This window comes from Poecilia formosa, unplaced genomic scaffold, assembly GCF_000485575.1.
Source record: "Poecilia formosa unplaced genomic scaffold, Poecilia_formosa-5.1.2 Scaffold116, whole genome shotgun sequence".
Lineage (NCBI taxonomy): Eukaryota > Metazoa > Chordata > Actinopteri > Cyprinodontiformes > Poeciliidae > Poecilia > Poecilia formosa.
The window spans coordinates 961,697-985,917 of NW_006800055.1; the positions used below are offsets into that span (position 1 = coordinate 961,697).

Sequence of the window (24,221 nt, forward strand, 5' to 3'; positions counted from 1 at the left end):
TGTCTAAACACTGAACTTCATCAGAACCCTCCATATCATACTCATCTTCACACAAAAACCGTAATATGTCTCCAGGATTCACTAGATTTTGGGATGCACTTCCAACACGTCTCAGTCCGACACTCAATGGCTCAACTTTACAAGGAATGCCTGAGAAAACCAGACCAGACCAGAGGAAACCATTTTTAACTAACAATTCTGTTTCAATATTATTAAATAAGTAGTAAAAAGTGCATCTGTCAACCTACAAAATTTCTTGAAGTCATGTAAAAATAAAAAACTAAATTCCATTTTTCCTGCTTTTAGCACCATTTCCTCTTACCTGGACATTCTTCGGATGTTGTCCAATTGCCATTCTCACATTTTTTACATCTTTTTTAATCTTTTTTTTTTTAAATCTCTTTCTCTTTCTTACTGTTTATTCAATGTCACATGCTGTTTTTTATTATTATTATGTAAAGCACTTTGAAATGCCTTGCTGCTGAAATGTGCTATACAAATAAAATTTGATTGATTGATTGATTGATTGATTGATTGATCCCGGTCGCTTTGGGGTCATAAACCATTCACACAGAAGTCGGATTGCGGTTGCATGAAGAAAAAAGCTGACTTTAGCAGAAAAATCTGACTTGAGCAATTAAAACTGTTGTGTGAACTTAGCTGAAGAACAGCGTTTTGCAACATAAGCCACAGAGATTATAACTCAGTAAAACCAACATAATGTGAAGATTAAAACCCCCAATTAAACAGTAAAACCCTTTGATTGAATGTTTTTTTCAATTTAAACGTAGAATTTACGTTATCAAACATTATTAAATACTTTTTTACATCACTTCAGATGAACGTACCAGAGCATGATGGGAAGGAAGCGGTCCACTGGCCGGTTGGTAAACATTCAGTTTCCTTTGAGCCGTCCAGCTGATAACCAGGAGCACAGAGAAAACTCAGCTTGTGTCCAGGTTTAATCGTACCACCAATTGGTGTTAGTCCAGATACATACAGATTAGGATCCTGTCCACCAATTTCACAAGTGATCACTGAAAGTAAAACAGGGAGTTAATAAAATAAGAGAACATGTCAGAGATTTAAATTATTAAAATAAGAACCCCCAAAATATCAGGGTCATGTGTATCTGGCCTTATCGTCCAAGCCTATTTCCATTACGTAAATGCTGACATACCCTTTTGTACCAAAGTACTTAACTGTTCTGGTGTTATTTACTTGTTTTGGAAGATAAGTATCTACAGTATTTGTATTTGCATTTATTTATTTCAAACGGGTTTAAAAAAACAAGTGAACAAGCAGTAAGTAGGACAGAGAAAAACGTGTGCATACATAACAATTTAGGGGATATTACATAATTACTTCAGTAAATTATATGTAAATAATTTTCACTGATAATTTATATTGCAGAGTGTTTCCACTGGCTCTGGCTCTGATCTAGATTATGCTGGCTGATTTAAAAAGATCTGATATTATGAAGCTGGATTGAAAACAATGAACTATAAACTACTTTTTCCCCTCATACAATTAGCCTCTATAAAAAGTTTCTAGTTCTTCATGCATACTAGCCACGAAACTCTGTTTAAAGTCCAACTTCCCCATGGCTCCCTTTGGCATAAAATTAACTACAAAACTCATAATTAATAATAATAATAATAATAATAATATTAATGTGTAATGACTAACACATCACATGCATTAATCTTTCAATATAGTTAATGAAACGGTGGGTTTGGACCAAAAAAGTTAAATAAAATTCTATTAGAATAAGGGAAAAACAATGTTTTAAAATATGTTGGTACAAGTGAAAAGAACAAGAAGAAGAATATTTATTTTATTATCGGTTGCTATTTAAAATGTAGAAATATACAAATAATAAAAAACATCCAAGATTACATAAAATGTTTCTTTCTTTCTTGGATTTTTATGCACCACAAATCTGGAATAAGCTTCCTGTTCACTGTAGGAGTACTGACACTGTGGCCTCTTTTAAAATACAAGACTCTTATTCAGTTATTTTCTTTATTTTTACCTTTTTAATCTTAGTTGGTTTGATGCATGTTTCTAACTTCTACATAATTTAGCAGATTGAGTCTGAAAGGTGCTAGATAAATAGAGTTGCCTTGCCTGAACTAAAGCTTTTTTGTGTTTTCTATAACAATGGCTTTAAAACATGAATAAAAAACAGTTTCTTACCATTCTGTGACCAGGAAAATTCCACGTTCAGAAACGCCGGGAGAACCAGGAACATAAACCACAGAGGCTTCATTGCCTGTGTTGACTTGATGTTTTCTGAGGAAAAGTTTACTTAGGTTGTCCCATTTTTAATTCAGCTGCAGCTCAACAAGGTAACATGGACAGCCCACATTTACGTCACTGCTTTTTCTTCTGCCAAGATGAACCCACCACTCATTTAAAGTCTCACATCCTCAAACATTTATCAAGAATTTAATTTATTTTTTAAAAACAGTTATGTGAATCTTCTCTGTTTAAATATAACCTTTGCCTATAAGCTACTGATTATTTCTAAGAATCTTGAGATTTGGTTTTGCTTATCAACTTTTGAAGGTCAGACTGGATTGTTTACTATTAAGCCAACATTTCTGTCTGAACTGTTAGTTAATTATGTTAATTTTTGTTTGCTTGGTTATCTTGCGAGTGTTTATTTAAAATCCCCTGGCACCTTTACCTTGTTTTCATGAAGGACAGTGGAACACTGGACTCAATATTGTGAAACTAAAGCAATTCAGTGGTCAGATGATGATCAATGTCTAAAGAACACCGTCTTATGTAGTTCTCTCAGACATAATTTTACATAGCTCTCTAGCAAATGCTGAGAAATGTATTACGATAGGGCTGCACAGTGGTCCAGCAGTTGGTAGAGCTGCTGCCTTGCATCAAGAAGGTTCTGGGTTCAATTCCCGGCCCGGTGTCTTTCTGCATGGAGTTTGCATGTTCTCCCTGTGCATGGTGGGTTCTCTCTGGGTACTCCAAAACATGACTGTCAGGTTAATTGGTTTCTCTAAATTCTCCCTAGGTGTGAGTATGTGTGCATGGTTGTGTGTCCTGTCTGTCTCTGTGTTGCCCTGTGACAGACTAGCGACCTGTCCAGGGTGACCCTGCCTCTCGCCCGGAACGTTAGTTGGAGATGGGCACCAGCACCTCCCAGCCCCACCAAGGGACAAGGGTGTTAGAAAATGGATGGACGGATGTATTACTATATACAAAAATTAAAAGTTTTGCTGATAAAAGTCATGTAAAAACTTGAATAGCCCAAGCTTTCACACTGATTTTGACTCAATAGGTCACATGACCTAGAAGCTATTGACAAGAAATACTACATTTAAACCAAAAAAAAAGGTAAAAATAAAATTGAGTTAAAATGGAATAAACATCCGTGTGTCTCATACAGTTTAGTACAACAATTACACACTAATTTCTAGTCAGTATGGCACATAATATGGAAGTTATTGAAGAAAACATATTATTTAATATTAAAATTATTTAAAATATTGAATATGACTTGACATTTTAATAGAGGGCGGTGCGACTCATGTAAAAGCATGAATTACCATTTTTTAGAATGAGTTGGTCACAAGACAAGGCATTTATTAACATTTGTTTGACAGGAGTGTTTGGTTTGGAAATTTGTTGACAGTCCTTAAGTGAACCTCCGAGCGCTGAGGAGGGAGCTGGAGAACGGCTGGCCGAAGCTATCGTTCATAAATCGGATCAACCTTGAGCTAAACGCCGCTTGCTAGGCGGACATTGCAATATCCAATATCTAACTCAAAACTAACTTCACTGCAGTTGGTAACACAATAAAACCACCGGGACAAAGTTTCTTTTGGTCTGTGCATAAATCATGCACCGAGCGACTGCGCGAGACGTAAACGCCCCACAACGTCAGAAGCAGTGACGTTGGTTCCAAAGCTCTACTGGCCAATAGGAGAGAAGGCAGCTCTCCTCATTAACATAAAGATGCACACGGAGTATCTCCATAGTATGGAGAGCCATTCTATGGAGAGCCATTTCAGCCAAAATTAAATAAATAAATAAATGGGTGAAAATGAGTAAAATAAATAAAAAAATAGTTAAATAAATAATTTAGCAATGACAAAAGGAGGGCTTGTATAAGAAAAAGACTAAACAAAATATCTACTTTTCTTAACAAAAACGTATGTTTAGGGGAAATGAAAAAGAAAATATATACATTTCTTGATGGAAACTCATGTGCAAGGACATAGAAAAACTAAATATATATTTATGCTTTTATTTCTTATTATGTCAGTTTTGGTCCTCCATAAAACTGCAGGAAATAAAGAAAAATTACACAACAGCAATAGATACTATTGGGGTAAAAATCACTGTGAAATGTTTTATTTGAATATGCACATATTAAAAAAAAGAATAATATTTCACAATAATGAGCATAGAATTTAATATTCTTTCAGTTATTTCACAATTTCATTGTCATATTTTTATCCATTATTTTTTAATGTACTTTCTTGTTTTACAATGCAGTATTTATTTGTTTAATTTTGAGCATTTTGACGTTCCAAAGTAGTTCACATATTTTTGTGATTACATGTCTATATTTAGCTCCCTGAAAACTTTTACNTTTTGTTTAGTTCTGATCAGTAGCTATGTTTCCATTAGAAATGTTCGCAAAGGAACGCAATTAAAATCACGTGAATAAGTTTGTTCACACGATAAGCCATAGAAAAACATGCTGTGCTAAGATCCTCAACTACTTCCTGCCATCTTATTCTTCATGGTTTGTACCAGTGGTAATATCCTGTTGTTGAAAATGTAACTTGTGTGATATGACAAAAAGGTGTTTCCATTGAAGTTTTGTGAAATAAACCAATTTTGATATGGCCAAAAAAAATCTCCTCATCCTAATGCCAAAACATTTTAATGAAAAAGATTTTTTTTTTTAATTTTTCCATTAAACAAAATTTAATTTATTCTTGAAATGTCAAATTGCGCAATTATATGTTCAGTGGAGAAGCAGCTACTGATCACTCCCTGACGTCATAAATTTATTCAGGGTGTTTCATCTTTGACAAGCAGTTTGAAAACTTAGAGGCAATTGAAAAGACTCACAAACTGCTTTACTACAGGCAGAGAAATGTTTTTTTTTTCTAAATGAAAGTGGTATCTTATTTATATTGACAAAAAATTAACTTCATATTCAACTCATACCTTCACACACGGCGATGGTCCCATCCCAGCCATCTGCCAAGCAGCGCCTGCGGCTTGACCGACTGACCATGTGATAACTGTAAAAAGTTTTTAATGAGAGTTGTAAGAATGCTCACAACAAAACTCACAGAGAAAGGACCTTATTTTATCTTTACATACCCTGGGTTGCACTCGTAAACAATCTGAGATCCAAACACATAATCATCTCCGACCACAAGTCGGAAATCTCCAAATTGTGCATCTCCGGGATGTCCGCATGATTTCGCTTAAAATATTGGGACAAGAACAAAACATGGGTAAATATTCTGTAGTGGGAGAAAAAGGTAAGATAAAAATGGCAGAATGAATGAAACACGTTTGAAACTTACGTTCACATTTTCTGCCAGAAGGTATCCAGTTCCCCTCAGTACAGATCAGCTTGAAATAGCCAGTGTAGCCAACACTGCAGGGGACTCTCACTTGTTTTCCTCCGCTGTAAGTGGCATCCAAACCACTTACGTCAAAATTTGAATCAAAGTGACGGCTGTTAAGAAACTGTTCAAGTGTACAGTCTGTGTGACGGCAACAAACAATTTCAGTGGGTTTATATCAATAACAAATCATCAAACAATAAACGCAAAATACTTTAAAATTGAAAAAATATGAACGGAAGTACTAGGACTTACCTTGGCATGTTACAGAAGTCAATAACTGCGACCACAGCAGTAGGACGCAGCTCCTCGTTATCATGTGCATTCTAACCTTCTACTCTGAACCACCAAACAGAGCGAGGCACCGCAGACAGCTACACTGTTATACAGAGAAGGAGCCGTGGATTTCACAAGAGAGAGAGAGAGAGGAAAGAAGATTGCTCAATGATTGCACAAGTGGGTTCAGCCTCCAGTCCCTAAATCACAGATAGGGGAGAAAAGAGAAGTGACCAAAAACAGCCCCTTAAATCATGCACCAGCTCCTCAATAAACAAACTAGAAACAAAAAAAAGAATCTATATATTTTCAAAAATAGGTTTGGGAATGGTTAAGCAAATGGGACATCAAATAAACAGTATTTAAATAGTAATCCTATTGTACATAACTGCACGCCCTGGTTTGGTCATTTTTTCATCAATAAATCTGAGGTAAAAAAAACAACAACAAAAAAACAGACATGTATTCCTGTAAAGTTTTGTTTGTATTGTTTTCTACTTTTCTGGCAATCATTTGCAGGAATCAATTAAGCAAACAAAACTCACTGCATTTCCCAAACCAGCTCAATAGATTTCATTCAAAGTAAATCAGATTTAATTTAGATGAAAATAAGTTTTCTCATATATTAAAAAGCAATATCATGAGAGTTTAAAAATAATTTCAAATGCACCTGAGTTGTGTTTTAGAGAAATTAAGAACTGCCATAGAAAAGGGTTTGCAAACAAACAGAAGACTGACTGTGTGACCTGAGTTTAAAAACAAATAAAACTGAATGTTCATGTTGAGCAATGCAGAATTTACCTATCTTTCTCAATATTTGATGCCGTTTGTACAACTTCTCTGAACTAAACGAACAACACTTTGCTTAAAAAAATTACTCACACAAAAACAAATTTATAAAACACATCTGGCCCAGAATTGCAACAGAAAACTCATAGTATGAGATTCCAAGGAGTTCTGCAAGCCAGCAAATCATTTCTGAGAAAAAAACAAAACAAACTAACTTATAAACAGAATGTGTTTTCCTCCGTCATCCGTTTGCCTATGACAAAGTTTGGTCTTGTCTTTTATTCACAATATATTTTGTTAATTAGTTAAGTTAATTAGTGGCTTTCCTTGACAGTGGACTGGAAGTAGATGTGTGTTTTGCAAACAGCCTTTCCTCAGTTACTGCTGACAATGCAGAAAGAGAAAGTGGAATGTGGGATCATGCTTGCCTAACAATGGTCTGCAAAGGCTGCATTGTATCAAGCAAATGTTTTACATTTCAGCATGAAAATATTTACAAAATGTTAAATGCGTCACGTTGTGAACAGATTAGTCATGAGTTTGAAACCGGCTGAGTTGACTCCCTTTTACCTTTCTTGCTGAAGTTGCATTTGTTCTAATTTGTTGCCAGATGCACAAAATCCACACCTACTACAATCTGAACAAGACTAGAACAAAAGCCTTTAATCATTACATTACATTCATCTAAAATAACTTGACTTGTTTATGCTTTAGAAATAATTGTGCTCCTGTTCTTTTCTTGGTCAGAATATTTTCCTGCATGCTGGTCACCTTAAGTTACATTTCTGCCTCCAGCTAGTCTTACGTAATCCAGGCTTTGTTAATTGAAGTAAAATTTTTTGACTACTTTATGTTGAGTTGTGACAAACTCTGTGCAGGTTTTCTGAACCAAACTCTCATCATACTCTTTTCATCATACTCAGATGAAAAGAGTATGATGAGAGTTTGAACAGAAAGGCAGCAAAAAGGCTGCCTTTCTGCTGCCATTAGCAATGCTAATGCTAATGTCTTTTAGCATTAGCATTGTGCTAATGCTAAAAGACATTAGCACAATGTCTTTTAGCACAGAAAAGACATTGTGCTAATTAACCCACGGATTTAGTTGGATTGACTTGTTTACTGTAAGTTTTGCTCTTGCTCATCATGTAAACTTTTAAAATTACATTTAGGCTCTAAAGACATTCAGAGTCCAGTCCCAATAGAGGTCTGAGAGGGACATTCTCGGCCATCAGAGATGGAAGAGCGAAAGCTACACCTGCTGAAGTCCAAATTCAGTTCCCAAAGAGAAGTGACACCATAAGCTGATTCGAGACCAGAGCAAAACACTTTTCATCAGTTTTATTGGTGTCCAGAGACGATGGATCTGAGGTAGAACACGACCTTCTTTTCTCACTTTCTTTTCTATTTGTAGTTGCGTGTACATTTTAACTTCAAATGTATACAAGCAATTAATAGAGCATGTCTGTAAAGTGCTGGAAGTCCATGTCTTGTTTAATCTGTTAAAGAAATATAGTTTTTCACAGTTTTACATCATCACCGCAAACTACGAACACATTTTGAAAACTATGGCTGATCCATAAAGACTCACCGCCGGTTTTATTGGAAGAACAGTGACACTCTGAGGAGGTTAACAGATGTCACACCACATCACCGAATTAAAAACAAATATATATATATATATATATATATATATGATTCTGTGTAGTACCTATATCTGTATCACTGCTGTGCATTTAGATCAATAAATGTATTGACTTTCTTTATTTTTCCTTTTCCTTAATTCCTTAATCACAAAGTTAATTTCTGGGACACAGACATCCAAAAAGACCACTACATGTGGCGATTGGTTTTGTGAATATATTTGTGAAATGCTTTAATAATCTCTAATAGTTATCACCATAACTAATAGTAGACAATGGTTCAAGAGTGAGATTAATTTTCACTCAGAGAATTTGATGACTGTCCCAGTAAATAAGAAACAAAATCTAATATTTACAGCTGAGGTCAAGCAAACTTATTCTGTGAATCAATGTATTCTGTAAATGACTTGGTCACTAAAGTGTTTCTATAATACGTCAGTACAATATTATACTTCCACTGTTTAAACTGTTACTGGAGGTTTCTTAAAATTATTGCAATATGGAGGAACACAAAAGTGCATTTTTTTTTACAAGATTTGTGAAAGAAATCACTTGATTTTAAATACAACTGTAAGGTTGAAACAGAGAATGGATTTCTCCCTGTACCCTTTACACTCAATCCCACAGGAAGTGGCTGTGCAACATGTATGCATTTACTGAAAGCCTGGCTAAAAATATTCACCTGCAGCACAGGATGAATTATTAATGAACATTATAACATTTCTGGGAAATACTGCCCTTTCTGTATTCCAGATTTGTTTTAATTTTCCAGTAAAAGTAAAAGATCCACTGTTTATTCATGAGGGCCACCACACTATTGTTACCAAAGACCTTTTCTCTGTGCAGTTTCTAATTTCTCCACTAGAGGACAGAAGAGATCCACACTGTTTCTGAAGCCCCAAGCACAAGCTGGAAAAAAAGATAACATGTAATTGCAAGAATGAATTATTACATTTAAATTACACACATTATCATCTAAAAGCAAGCAAGAAAGGAACTACAGATGGAAAGAAGGAGATTTTATTATTCCAAGTAAGAGTTTTATCCTCTGCCTGTTGGTTTTGGATGTGTAACAAAAGTATTAGAAGAGCGTCTTCTGTTCTCCATAACCCTGGGCCTTCATTTCTACAGGAAGACGCTGAACCATTCAACTGTTTTCTGTCAGCAAAATCAATGCACCTTCTTACATTATTTGCATATTTTAGCTTTTTTTCTTGAGACTGCCAAATGTAAAAATCTGATTAAAGCTGCACAGAACTAGATGAGAAAACCTCCATGTTTTTTATTCAGTATATTTGAAATATGTGTTACTCTCCTGATTTGCAGACGTATAACATTCGTCTGACAGAACTTACTTAATAAATTAATTATTTATGGAATTGTTTTAGGTTTTTAGACATTATAAGTTTTTTATTTATTAATGACCAAGCAGACATGTCTGCAGCACACACCGCTGTGGCATTAATCAGCACAATTTATTCCTGAGTCTGTTTGAAGATGCTGAAGCATTTAGCACGTTGGGATAAGATAATCCTCGTCTGTTTATTTAACAGGATGAACATGATTATTTGAGCCCCTCGTAAATAAGCAGCTCAGTTCTCTCCAAGGAGTCGAGCTTAATGCTAATGATATACAGTAAGCAGTAACAATAATTTCACAGGTTATTGAACTGTGTGTCTTGGTGAGTGAGAAGCTCATTCGCCTTTCCTTTTCAAGCACAGTTTGAAAATAACAGCGAGTCGAGATAAGATAAGTCTTTGCTGTGGCTGCTGTTCTGGAGAATCTATTCTCATTTAGTTCCAGCGCTTCCTTTTCTTCAAACCTGTTATTTCTTACAGCAGAGGAAGAAAAGATGGCGAGTTCAAATACATAGTTTAACTAGCCTATGTCGTTTTTATTCTCCCTGCAGCTTTTTCTTTAATTTCTTTTTTTAAGTTAAGTCTATCGGCCCTTTTTCTCACAAAAAGAATACTAAATGAATCAAAATGATGAAACATGGGGTTGCTGCAAAGTTCAGCTGCTTCTTTCAACAAGCAGATGCATGAGCCCATCACTGGACTGACAAAGTCTTTACGCAATGCAAATGCATCTAAAATTAAAGATATTATCAAAAAGTTAAATTAGTTCAATATAAACGTAAACGTATTTTTAAAAACGTAATGTGTATCTTTAGTACACACAGAGTGATGTGTTTCAACAGGGTATTACTGTTAATTTGTTATTATTATTGTGTTTTCCATCAAAAACCTAGGCTGTGATTGAATTGCGGGTGGCTACACTGACTTTGGACTCGATAAAACACAATACATCTGATCCACTCACTGACTGTGGAAACTTCACTCAGGACCTGAAATAACTTGGATTTTTTTTGCTTTTACACTCTTTTTCTAGACCTTGAGTATATATAAAGTACTTATATGGATATAAAGTAAGACTTCAGGTAAGAAGCATTTGTCCAGGAGCAGCCTAACACCAGAAAGTGCAACACCTGTCCATGCCTTGTCTCCCCAAAAAGTCTCAGATTAGCTTCAGAATCATCTCAAAGCTGTGGTTGACCTTTGTGCTAGTGCAACCGTTTCTGTTGAACTTTTTCCTTCCACTCAACTTTCCATTAACATGCTTTAATTCCACAACTCTGCCATCATCCAGCGAAATTGGTGTTTTTGTGGACAATGCATGCGTGTGCAGGCTATAATATAATATTTGTGCATCAAATCTATTTGTTGCATAATACTGGAACGTTCTGAGTAATAGGTGTTTGGGTTTTTAAGAGCTTTCAGGCGTAAAATTGAACAGAAATATATCACTTTGTGTTTACGAAAGCTTTGAGTTTCACTTTTTGTTGCATATCGTAAATTAGTTTACATCGTAGCTGAAGGTCGTCTGTAGAAGAACGTTTGAAAACCTTTAAGAGTCACTGACGTGATAAGAATTTCTCTCATGCTCTCATGTTTTTTTAGTGCGTTCATGATCACTATTTTATCAGGTCCAGACATTATGAAGCAGCATGCAGTTTAAAAATAAAGGGAACACCTAAAACCCCTTGTCAGTTGTTTTCAGGCCTGCAACTCTTTGTCTTTCTGTTCTGCAAATTGTTAAAAAAAAATAATCAAAAAGTGAAGAACTTATAGGCTTCAACAAATGAAACAAAATACATCACAGCGAGCTGGACGTCATTTATCAGTGATATAAGGACAAAGAATGCACAGATAGCTGTGAATTTTGATTAGCAGTGATTTGCATGAGCTTAAAATGCTCAGATTCACCAACTCATTTGCTGAACTAATCCTATGCAAGCCTGCAGATATAGAGCTTGGAAATATCAAGCTGAGATGATGTCACAAAGGAGCTGGACTGACAGCACAACCTTGACCGGATATCTTCCAAGACATGAATGACAAACAGATATTTCCTGGATGGAGTGAATGACATGGTTGTCAGGGCTTGTGAAGTATCCTGAAACATTTTGTTACAGCACAAGCACAATATTCAGAGTATTTTTTTTTAATTCTATATACTTTAACACAAATTACTGCCTAATTGTTAAATGGAAATTTGTGAAATTTTGAAAATTCTCTGCCTCAAACCTGAGTCACCCATAAGCATCAGTTCATTAATTATAATTAAACTCACAATTCTTCGGGGCGGTGGTCTACACCTCCCGTCCTCGAGTCCTGCAGCTTTAGGAAGCATCACTGCTTCAGCACACTTGAGTTAAATGAAGGGTTAAATCTGAGTATTTTATTTTCATAAAAAGTGGAATTAAAATAGTAATCAGTGTATTGCATTGTTCCCAGTTGAGTGCTTTAATGCATGAATATCAAAACCTAAAAGGCTAGAAAACTCCAAAAAGCCACGTTTTTAACTCAAACATCAACAGAACTGGACAGGATTACTGATTAATAAAACTATAGATTTATCTATACCAAAAGTCTTGAATTAAGCCACAATAATATTTCCTTTTAAGCTTCTTTTGGCACTAATTAAACAACATATAAATATGACCCTCGTTGCCACCATAAGGTATAACGCAACAAAACATGGGAGGGTCTTCTAAGAAGCACTGCGCCAATTTGACACAGCGGACTTGAGCAGTGGAACGGGCGGCTGCTGTGGTTCTGGAACACACCTAATCCCCAGTACAGTCAATTAACTTTAATTCCTCTGCGAGGCAGACAGCGACAAGGTCTTCCTGTGCTCGACTAACCTCAGTAATAATTCTTCATTAGTTCGGAGAGGGCTGAAAAGAAATGAAAGAGTTGCTTTGTGAGATGCTCCCAGTGAGCCAAATGACATTGCCTGATTTGTGTGATGAATGTACATAGTCTGTTCAAAAACACTTGTCAGTTCCTTGAAAATTAAGGCTTCATCTCAAGGTTTGGGAATTGGGCTTAATGAATTTACTCCAATTATTGCACAATCTAATTTGACTGAGAAATGACTTGAAAAATATACAAGTATGAGTTTTTCCCTCTAGTTACTGCTTTCATTATTTGAGAAAATTAAGTGCAGAAGCACCTAATGAAAGCAAAATAATGCAATTTTCATGGAATATGTGCTGACTAAACATCTCAATTAAAGTATTTAAAAGCCCATCTATCAGGTTACACTTTTCTGAGGCTTAATAAGTTAGCTAACTGGCAGTTCTGATGGTAAAATGACACTTTATGCTGGCAGTAAATGAAACCTGCTGAAAAGTGCAATTTACTTTGAGCTCCTTATTAGGAACATTTGATTTAAAAATAAGTACAGCACATTCTTCGTGTTAGTTTTTATTTCTATTTGCTGTTATTTCCTGGTGTCTAAAAGCTTCTGAAGCTTTTTAAAATCTTAAAGCAGAAAGAGCTTCTGCTGAACAGTTAAAAAAAATCTTGTCGATAATTTTATTTTTTCTTATTTATTATGCAATTCATTCCCATATCTTCTTTTTGTGTCCTGTAAAAGTATTACATAGTCAGTTTGTTTGCTGAGTTTTATGCCAACAAAAACAGTTGTAAAGTTTCAGTGGGAGGCTTATAATAACTATGTCGTCTGTATTACTGTTGCTAATCTGAATGCTGTTTACTCTACCTAACCTGCTTGATTAAGATATATCTTCAGCAAAAATGAAGATGTCTATAAATACTAAATAATTAGAATATAAAATCAATGTTGTCTCTGTGTATGATATCCTTGTTTTGCAAAAGTAGTGAGAAGCTTTGCTCTATATTTCCTGAGAAAAGATGTCGAACGTCTTAAATGTAAGCTATTTATCCCAAATGGGTTCCAGAGAAAGAGCTTCTGCTGAAAAGTTACATTTTTATTGCAAAAGGTGCAAATGTGGACCTTAATGTGCCAAATCATTTGTACATTTCTCCTTATACATCAGTGCTGAAACAGGGCGTCAAGAGAATTAAGGTCTGCAGAAATCGCAAACTTGTTAATGTGGCATTCCCGTTTTGGACTGCAGCCGGTTACAGAGGGGGTATTACACAGCAACGCCTTCAAGCCTGCAATTCTCACAGCAGCCGTGAGTTTACTGCAGACCTCTTATACAGCAAATGCCTCAGTCTTTCACGGATGTCGGCGGCTCCTCCTGAGACCCCTTTAAAAAAATCCATCACTCTGCAGACGTGCAACAAAATAGGACCAAACCTCTGCAGAGCTATTTTTTATTGATGGCTACGTCTTACCCAACAGTGACAAAACCAGGTCACTGTGTGTTTGGGAATCCTCACTCATGCTTTTAATGAGCTCAGGCTGTAAATGTGCTCCGAAGATGTGACTGGATGCCTTGTGGTGCAGCAGCTACACATTTAATGTATCATCTCTGCTGATGACACATAGATGTGTATATTTAGTAGTTTTTAAACTATACTTTGCTGACCCAGTCTTGGCCCCTAACATGCTTCTTTCATTTTCTCTACTCAGACAGAATCTGTGTGTATCAGTGTATTTATAAAAAATTAGCTTGTTACCATTTGGCAAAATTGCATAAAATGAAATATTTTTTGACCTGAATACTCTGTTATTTTATTTTTATTTTTTCCATATGTATTTGGGGATTTATGGTAAAACGAAAGTTTTCACATGACATTTTTTCCACATTCATTTTGTGCTAGGCCAACTTATTGCTGCTTTATTTGTGGCTCATTATCACACACTTTTTCTACCCCTGCAGTAACAAAAAGAGGTTTGAGAAATTAATTTTAAACTGATTACTTTGGTTTTCTGTAGATCTTAAATCTTTCAGTAAATAACTTATGGAAAATTGCTCAATACCACTAAAAGTTGCCATGTGTGAAATAAAAGGATTTTACTTTTGCTTATGTTAAAAATCAGCCGTAGAAATTTTAATTTTGTCCAAACTTTTTGTTACGTTGGCCAAAATCATAGTCGAAAATATTTGTGGGCCAAGAAAAAACAAAGTCGTCCATTTTTTTAAATAATTTTTTGTGAGAAAAGGACATTATCCTTTGTAAATCTAAAACTTAAAAATGATTTTGCACATTTTCTGTATAAAAAGAAAGAGATCTACTTTTGACTGAACACATTTTTTCAGTTATAATGAAATTTCTTTCAAAAACAATTCCTATATTTAGCCAAGTTTTAATAAATTACCTAAAAGCTAGTTCAGGTGCAGCAATCTCTGGATTAATATCTGTTTATCCAGAGATTTTTACTCAATCTCTGGATAAACACAGTTCTACTTATTATTAACGTTTTTCTATTACAGTCTAATAATTTTACGCTGATTTAAAAAGAAAAAGTTTTATGAAGAAATTGATGTCTTTCCTGAACTGGAGTTGAGGGCCACAGAAAATCAGTCAGAGGGCCACAAATGGCCCCTGGGCCACACTTTGGACACCCCTGCTGTAAAACATGAATTTAACCATGCAGTTGTTAAAATCTTAAACAAGTGTTAAGAAAAACCTTTTCTTGTGCATTAACAATTGACAGTGTGGCTTGTATTACACTGACATTTTATCTCTTAACCTTTGATGTTTTTTAATTATTACGTTTTTACCTTGAAAAATGAACGACTCCGAGGCTTTGCGACTGTCAGCTAAACCCGACCCGTGTTATCTTGGACACTGTGTTGTCGCTCCTTATCTGCCTTTTCGCTGCTGGTGATGAGTGGAGTTGGGTCGAGCCAGTCTCTGCCAGCTCGGATCTCGTGAACGCAGCATCATGGTGTGAAGAGGCATAAAAGACCTTGTCATGAGAGCACGATGCACCAGATCTGCTCTAATGAATCATCAGATAAAAGAGGAGTCTCTGGGCAAAGGTGCAGCTTCGGTCCATTCTGCACAGTTAAAGTGATCCGTTTGTTCCTGTCTTCCTCTAAGGATTCGTTTCTCTGCTTCTCAGTGAGGGCTGAGATGTGGGGTATGTTTTCTTTAGGAATCAGTTATTTCTCCACTCTCATCTCAGTCACATTCAGCAGGTGTAGACTTAAACTACAAAGGAATTCAATTAACAATTTATGCGTTAGTGTACGAATGGACGCTCAAAACTGACAAACAAAGAGTTAAATAATGTCACATCCTAATAAGGAGGAGACATTGACTGTTATGGATGTGAAGATAAATATAAAGCTTTAAAACAGTAAAAATTTTTCCTACAGCTTAATTTCTTTAGAAAATACGGACATGGACGTGTTACGTTACCTTGCAATATTGCACTAATCAGTTCATGCGGCATAATTGAATACTGTAAGCCTTTCTTACCGTGGCCGCTGTACCTCCTGCTATAATGTAAGGCTTTTGTGAGGTTTTTCTATGTATGTAATATCTCATTGTGAAACATCTGACATTTTATATCTTCTTCTTTAGGATAGAAATGCACCACAAACCTATAAACAGAAACTTTCCATAAGTAGAAAAGAAAGAACAAAATACATCCAAACTTGGACTATTTCTGGGTTATTGTCGCGGGGTAATAAGTCACCTGACAGTTTTGATCGTGTCTTTTGAATGGTTTAAAGAGATGTTTTCATGTGCAGTTCCATCACAGACAGACAAAAATATGCAGTGAATAAATCAATTTCAAATCAATTTTTTGCACCAAAGAGTTAAGAATAAACACTGACGCTCTTTAAATGTGTATATTTTTGAAATTTTAAATTGACATTTGTGACTGTATACAAAATAGACCAGCAAATATTGCAGTAAACTTATTGCGAGGTAACGCAAAAAATATTTGGCTCCATAAGAAATCACCAAAGTTACCAAAGAGAGAAATTTTGTAGAACAGCTCCTTCAAAATAAATCTAAAACGGGTTCATTCTAGGTTTTGCTTAATTACATAAATCAAATATCAGTACATAACAGTTGTAATATTATTAAAGATATAAGTGTAGAAATAGAAGACACTTCTTCTGTTTGTTTCTTGCAGATGTTTCTCTAAGTTGTGGAGAAGAAGTCCAAATGTCATGTCCTGCATTAATAGATGTTAGTTTTATCAAAGTGATGTATTATTTAAAAAATATTAGAAGCAATAGTTGCTGTTGCTTTTTAAAATAAAGGCAAATAGAATATTTTTGCGAATTCTTTATCAAAACATAATGTGGAACTGGAGTGTTTCTACTCCATATTATCATGAGACAATCATTCAGAACTCTGCGTAATAAAAGCACACATAGTCTAGGCCTCATTTTGGATTTTTAATTAAAGTTTTAAATAACTTTCTCACAGCTACATCATAGCAGGTGATAAAACCGTTAAAAAATAGAAATGATGTTCCTCCAGAGAGGGAGAAGAAGTGCTCTTCTATGCATCCCAATTTAAATGTGTTACTTTTTCAGAGATGGGAGAAACTAGCAAAACCTTAAATAATTTTTTTTAATCTAAAAATAAAACACAAGCTTATCTGCAGAATACCTCCATATGAAAACCCTACCCAACTTGAATAATATCCAATAATGTTACACTGCACAGCTTCCAAAACCAGTTTATATTTCTGCAGATGGAGGAAAGAGAGCACAGCAAAAACACAAACTCTAACCAGGTGTTTTTAGTCTAGTTTCTTAGAGCACTTTAAATAAAATAAAATTAACTTACAAGTAACTTTTCAACAAGATATAAGAGCTGGTTCTACGGCCAATAATTTCTTAATAATGGTGAAAAAGTACTAGTTCCACTTTTTTAAATCAATATTAAGGAATTATATAATAAGATATTTGCACCAGAAACTAGACAAAAATACTTGGTAAACTTTGCAGTAAAATCAGTTCAACCAAAAATAAGCTATAATCGTTATACAGTTCTGGAAACAATGAAGAGATCACTTAAAATAATCGGTTTCTCTGATTTTACTTTTTATAGGTTTATGTTTGAGTAAAATGAACATTGTTCTTTTATTCTATGAACTAATGACAACATGTCTCTGAAATTACAAGCAGAAATTTAGTATGTATTTGCAGAAAATGAGAAATGGTCAAAATAACGGAAAAGATGCAATGCTTTCAGAGCTCAAATAATGCAGAGAAAACAAAAACACTAATGTTTTAACTCAGGAGTTCAGAAATTAATATTTGGTGGAATAACCAGGAGGTTTTCAATGGGGTTCAGCGCAGTGGGCTCTTATGTTTTATATTTAATAAGCTGACTGTTTAGAAAAGCAGTTATTTACAAATAAATCTCCAGATCTCCAGTGTTTTTCTCAAACTGGGTCAATTCCTCTTGCTGACAAAGTTGTCCATGTGAATCTTTGTGTCGTCTTGTGGGGAAACACGTCCAGTGATCTGTCTTCCATCTGCTTTGCTGGCTTCGTTTTAAGAAACATCTTGTCATTCTATCACACCTCCAAAAGCAGAAATCAACAAGAGAAACAGCTGCAGACATCTGGAATATCTTTGAATGCTGCAGCATCTCTTATGGCTATTTATATAACACGTGGTAAGAGTGTGAAAGAAAGAGGAAAACAGAAAATACACATAAAAGGCTGGCAAAGTTTCCTTCCTTACTTTCAAGTCTGACCAAAACTAAAACTTTCTGGTCACTGAGCTCCATCCATCAGCTCTTGATCCGGTCATCTATGAGCAACTCTCAGACACGTCTCATAGGTTCTGGATGAGTTCTCCCCCCCGGGAACAAACCTGGACCACAAAGACGTTTCAGAAAAAAAAGATCGTTAGACCCTTTAAGAGAGAAAAGTTGCTGCTTGTTTGAGACTCAATGAATTGTGGAAAGTTACAGGAACAACTAGGGGAATTGGTATTAAAAACTGAATATGAAAAAAGGGAAAAACGAGTCGAGAGCATGAAGGTTTGGATTTGTGAGGTCAGTAAGGGAAGGTTGAGCCTTAGAGGAAGAAAATGAGGTATTAGTTTTAGATTAGATGAGCCATATTGTCATAAAGTTGGAAATTTCTTTTTGATTTCTCCTTGTTTTTTGTTTTGTTTTTGTTTTTTAAAGCAGAGAGAAAAAACACGAGCAAATTGTCAGAGTAAGAATGAATTATTTTCAAATGCTGCGTTCGATGAAAATGACAAATATACAGTTCTGGAAAAATTAAGAGCCCACTGCACTGAATCCCATTGAAAACCTCCTGTTATTCCACCAAATATTGATTTCTGAACTCTTCCTGAGTTAAAGCATTAGTGTTGTTGTTTTCTCTGCATTATTTGAGCTCTGAAAGCATTGCATCTTTTTTGTTATTTTGACCATTTTTCAGTTTTTTGCCAATAGATACTAAATTTTTGCTTGTAATTTCAGAGACATGTTGTCATTAGTTCATAGAATAAAAGAATAATGTTCATTTTGCTCAAACATATTCCTATAAAGAGCAAAATCAGAGAAACTGATCATTTTAAGCGGTCTTTTAATTTTTTTTCCAGTTATATTTCTGCATATGCACTATAAGACCCTTTGTGAAATAAAGAAAATTCACACTTGTAGATGCAAATGTTTTTAAATGTCTTTGTATTCAGTTTATCTATATAGCACCAATTTACAACAAACGTAGTCTCAAGTCACTTTATAAAAAAAATCATTTTAATTCATAATACATGGATTGCAGTTTGTCCGAGTTACCAAACAGAACTAAATGACCAATTAATCAACGTAGGTTAAAAAGTTTCTGTCTAAGGAAACCCAACTGATTCCATTGAGTTTTATATGTTTTCTATTAAATAGACAGCAGATACATGCTTCACGCTAAATCCTCCTAAAAAGATAAAATTCGCACAGAGCAGGTAGAGTCTGTTCTGATGATGCCTGATCAGCAACGGAAAACAAAAAAAAAAACAAAAAAAAAACCCTGAATGGTATTTGAGCCAATTCCACCGTTATTTCGGCAGAAAAACGGCAGCATATACTCTCCTTAAAGGAACCAGGCAGTGGAGAAAAACATGCCTTACAGATACACAGATGTGAACATCAGATTGCATCAATATCAAGAAAGGGAGAGTACAGCCCTCCAAGTCCTGCGGGGATTCAAAGAGACTGTTTTAGTTGTAAAGAGAAAACAAACATTCACCATGTGAGTAAAGCCCCGCGCACCAAAAGCGTCAAAACAGACGTCCTCCTTCTGTTCAGCACACACGGAGACAACTTCAAAGAAACGCAGTCAGGGTTTAAGTTTTTCTGCAATAATATTTGAATTAATAAAAAAAAAGATAATAAATTCAAAGCAATCTTTCTCGCTTGTGATATCTACTAGAAGCTTCTCACAGCTATAAGTGCCAGGTTGCGAAATCTCTGTACCGCTCCAGTTTTCTACTCTGCTGAATTATTTTATACATTTTCCCCCAAGATCACACATTCACTGTTGTGGTTTTATAGTTATTAGATACAGTTTCAGACATTTTAAAGTCATTTTGTGATCTTTAAAATGTCTGAGAGCTTCCACTCATAATAAAATGTTGCATTTTGATCCCATTAAAACAACCGTCTTACTGAAAATCTATTTTATGAATCACTTTTACGTATGTTTCAGCATATATCTCCTTAAATATACCTTCCCTTTATAAAATACAAATCATAATTGCTCAGCTTAGCTCACAGAATATAAATAACCAATAAAAGTTGAGATAAAAATAAAATAAAATGGACTTTTTCTTTTTGTCAAATATGCAACATTAAAAACAAGGTTATTTTAGTCGAGTAATGAAAGTAAAAATATAAAAAAAATAAGAGTGAGCAAGCTAAACATTAGGTATCTTAGAACAAGATCCCTATTTCTTTCATTCTGTTTAATTTAAGTTTTTTTCTATCTATCATCTATAGTCAGGATTTCAGGACCTGAGCAAATTCAACGTTTGCAACTTCTGTTTCATCTGTTTGTTCTTGATGCTGCTGCTGCTAGTTATATTGTTTTCCATGCATCAAATCTGGGTATCCTTCAACAAAGCATGAAAGAAAACAAACAAGAAAAGGCAGCCAGGAACCTAAAGCTAAAAGTGATGGTGATTCACAACATAATACATCTGCAACACCAACAGCAAACATTCAAACGCAGCACAATTGCCATCCAAGACAAAAGTGATGATTGCAAACTCTGCTGCTTGAATGTGACTTGAAGTGGAGATTCAAACACTGACCTATTCAATGACGAGGGTAAATTGGCGAAAATGCTGTCTTTCAACTGCGATTTGAAGATTTAATAAACCATCACCCACCCAGTGTCTAAAAGGCACGGCGTGACAAGCCCACTCTCCCTGTAATTTGCTGCACTGAAGACTGAAATTTCTGGATAAAAACTGTAATTTGAATAAGTAAATTCTGGCAGCATTCAGGCAGATGTTGCCATTCCTGCTCAGCTCCTGACAAGCTTCGCCGGTAACAGGCGCTCCCATTTCTCCAATCAAATGCATCACCAAGATTCCCTGCAATACATTCCTTTGAACCTTTCAGTGACTGTGCAAGTCACTTTTTACCTCATAACCACTCTGTGTTTTACGTACTAAAGTTTAACTCCACTACAGTAATTTAGCTTTCAGAAAGTTATTTTATCTGTTATGCTACTCAGTTCATTCAACAGTAAATTTTCTTAAAACTTTGAGTTAATTCTACACATACTGTGTAGCAGCTGAAACAGAAATGTTCAACACACAATTCACCTCTATTCCAATGTTTTTTTCCTTTATTTTGACTCATAAAATATATAACTGAGCATAAATATTGATAGAAAATATGAACATTTGGAAAGCAGTTATTAATTCAATGTGGATTCATGTGATGTTTTACATTAAAAATGGATGAGCAAAAATAAAAACCAAAGTTCATGGAGGTACTTTCTTACCTGATGCACTTTATGCTAACAAACAACACCTTTGTGGTCTGACTGCTGACTCCATGCTTCACCTATTGCTCCATTGATTATGAATCATCACTGGGCCTTTCACGGGATTATGATTAAAAAACAACATAGATGAAAAATCAGTTTTCTTCTACAGTATGGTTATTTAAATCTACAAGTCTAAATACTTTACAAAAGTTAAGGGGTGAGTTGATAAATATTTACAACTCTAGTTTGTTTGTATACCAACAAATCCATCTTTGTTGGTATACAAACAAACTAAAAAAAAATCACAAACTTTCTTATATTTTTTGGCAAAAGTTTGCATAAGCATTAACACAAGTGGTGGTAATAACTGTGCCACCAAACAATGTGTTTAAAACAATTATTTCATTATTTCTTCTCCATTTAATTTTTTCTTTTGGTGTGCCATTATCATAAAAATATGACGGATCAGAACTGAGGATATTTTGTTAAATGCAACAAACAGATGTTGTGTCTGAACTGCACAGATGCAGTGTTTAACAGAGTAGATGTTTGGCAAATTAATAAAACGAGTAATTACATTTCACAGTGGTTGTAAAACAGAGACACTCTCGTGCTCTTAATTAAATAACTGTGCTAAATGTATCCCTTAACAAAGCTAATTGATACCTGCTGCAAATGCGAACAGCAGGAACACAGTGGAGATCTAACTGGTAGATGTCATATTCCAAAACAAAATAATCAGAGCACTGACACAAATCCTCGTTTCACGGTTTCCTCTTCCTTAGCCTTAAGCTTTCACAACCTTCACTTACTGCTGTTCAAACTGAAAGTTGATAGCTAAGTGTTAAAACTTCAGTTGTGAGTTTATACCTTTGAAGAGTTGGTGAAAGATTAGTTTTTTTTTAAAGATATTTTAGAGGTTGGAGAGAGAGCAACTCTATGTGATAAATCACCCAAACTGTAGATAAGATAGCAAAAAGGCATCAGCTGCCGCTTTCCACACATACTGTGCTGGGAGTGAATATCACTGCAGCAAAGACTTGAATTATTTACTGAGAGTGAAACATCAAAACACTTTGCTAATGAGAGAGCCCACATGTTCAGAAGCGCTTTGAAGGTCATATTTCATGTGATTATGTTTTAACATTTATATTCCTAGCTTCAAAAGTGCCAGTCTCTCAATCAGCAGCCCATCTGGCATTCGTGCAGCAAATCAGCCAATCACAATTAGCGCATGAGTCGTTAGGCTTATGAAAACGTGTGCGCTTCATCTTGTTCTCCTGTCACTGTGAATATTAAACCCCCCTTTGTAAAATGCTAACCCTAGCTGAAGTTAGAACTTGGCAGGATGCTAATAAGTGCAAGATGGTTTGCCTGCTTGGGAGAATTTGAATAAGCATCAGACCCCTGCTCTGTCTGTCTCCCAACACCTCAGCTCTCTCTACGAGAGATGGTGAAGCTAATGGGAGCCAATATAGGCCAATGGTTAATGCATGAGAGGCAGTACTTTAGACTAATGGCTGCTGCAAAGTGCAAAATCAGGCCGGAAGAAGAAAAAGAGGTGAAAATAAATAAAAAAGGTAAGCAAGGGGAGAAAAAATGGTGGTGAAAGATTGTCCAACGTGAGGAAAGGTGAGCGGACATGAAGCTTGACCACAGGTGGGCTGGAAACAAATAAAACATAACAATGAAACTCCACATTCAAAGTCCTAATTTAGCAATATGAAAGGTCAGGTAACTGAGTTTGCATCTTGTTAATTGGATCTAATACGTAGATAAATGCATCAAAATATTGTTCTACGCATTACCGTTTATAACAACTGACAAATCAACTGACGTATTTCTCAAAAATATCCAGACTGTGTTGAAATGCCCAGAGAATCAATAACGCATTTAAATCAACTTGATCCTCTTCAAGAAAACAGACAAGAGTCAGGTGTTAACACGCATTGTCATTTTCTCTGCTCTTGCTCTCGAAGTGGATATCTGTAAAACTTGTTACTGTTTCTCAAATATACAGTATATATATATATATATATATATATATTGGGAAGATAGTTCACTGGGGTCCGGGTTGTGAATTTTTAAATCTTCCATGCTGCATTATTTCCTTCCAATTATTTTTATCACTCAGAGATTCCCTCTGCTTGGCCTCCAGCAGCAGCTGCAGGCTTTGCCATGGCTGCAGCCTGAGGCTTGAGCAGAAACGGCTCTGAAGCTCTGTGGTAGCCACTGACTTTGAGGATTTTTGAGAGAGCACCAGAGTCATGCTATGTTATGGCTGTCTCTTATTTTTCATTTATACTACAAGCTGGTTTTGTATAGATTCTCTATACTGCCTGTACTCATTTTAGCTTCTTTTTATAAAATATTATACTTAAATTAGGGTCAGATGAAACCACTTCAGGACGTGACTGTCTGTAAACGTCATCCAACTCTGGAGAAAGAGGCAGACTTTGGGGGATGCAGGGAAGTTAAAAAGTAATTGCCTGCTTGCAGATTTCTTCTCTTTTTTAAATGTTTCAGATCATAAAGCCAATTTCAATATCAGACAATTTGATTAAACGTTTTCCAATTGTAACCAGGATAATTTTTCCATATTAGATTCAGTTTATTTTATTTTCCATTTTGTTAGATTTAATTTTATTTATTTTATTTAAAGATTTAATTTTAAAAAATCCTCCTT

The 24,221-nt window shown here is 35.2% G+C and overlaps 1 protein-coding gene across 1 annotated transcript in view; it reads right to left on the reverse strand.

The window, feature by feature from the left end:
* LOC103143879 (complement factor H-like) overlaps positions 1-6,074 on the reverse strand; it is a 24,142-nt gene extending 18,068 nt beyond the window's left edge. Inside the window, exons 1-5 of the mRNA XM_016675542.1 lie at positions 5,877-6,074; positions 5,580-5,762; positions 5,371-5,476; positions 5,206-5,288; positions 323-331 (exon numbers count right to left, since the gene is read on the reverse strand). Coding sequence (XP_016531028.1) covers positions 323-331; positions 5,206-5,288; positions 5,371-5,476; positions 5,580-5,762; positions 5,877-5,946 — 451 coding nt within the window. The 5' untranslated portion in view covers positions 5,947-6,074. The remainder of the gene's footprint in view (positions 1-322; positions 332-5,205; positions 5,289-5,370; positions 5,477-5,579; positions 5,763-5,876) is intronic.
* Positions 6,075-24,221: the final 18,147 nt, after the last annotated feature.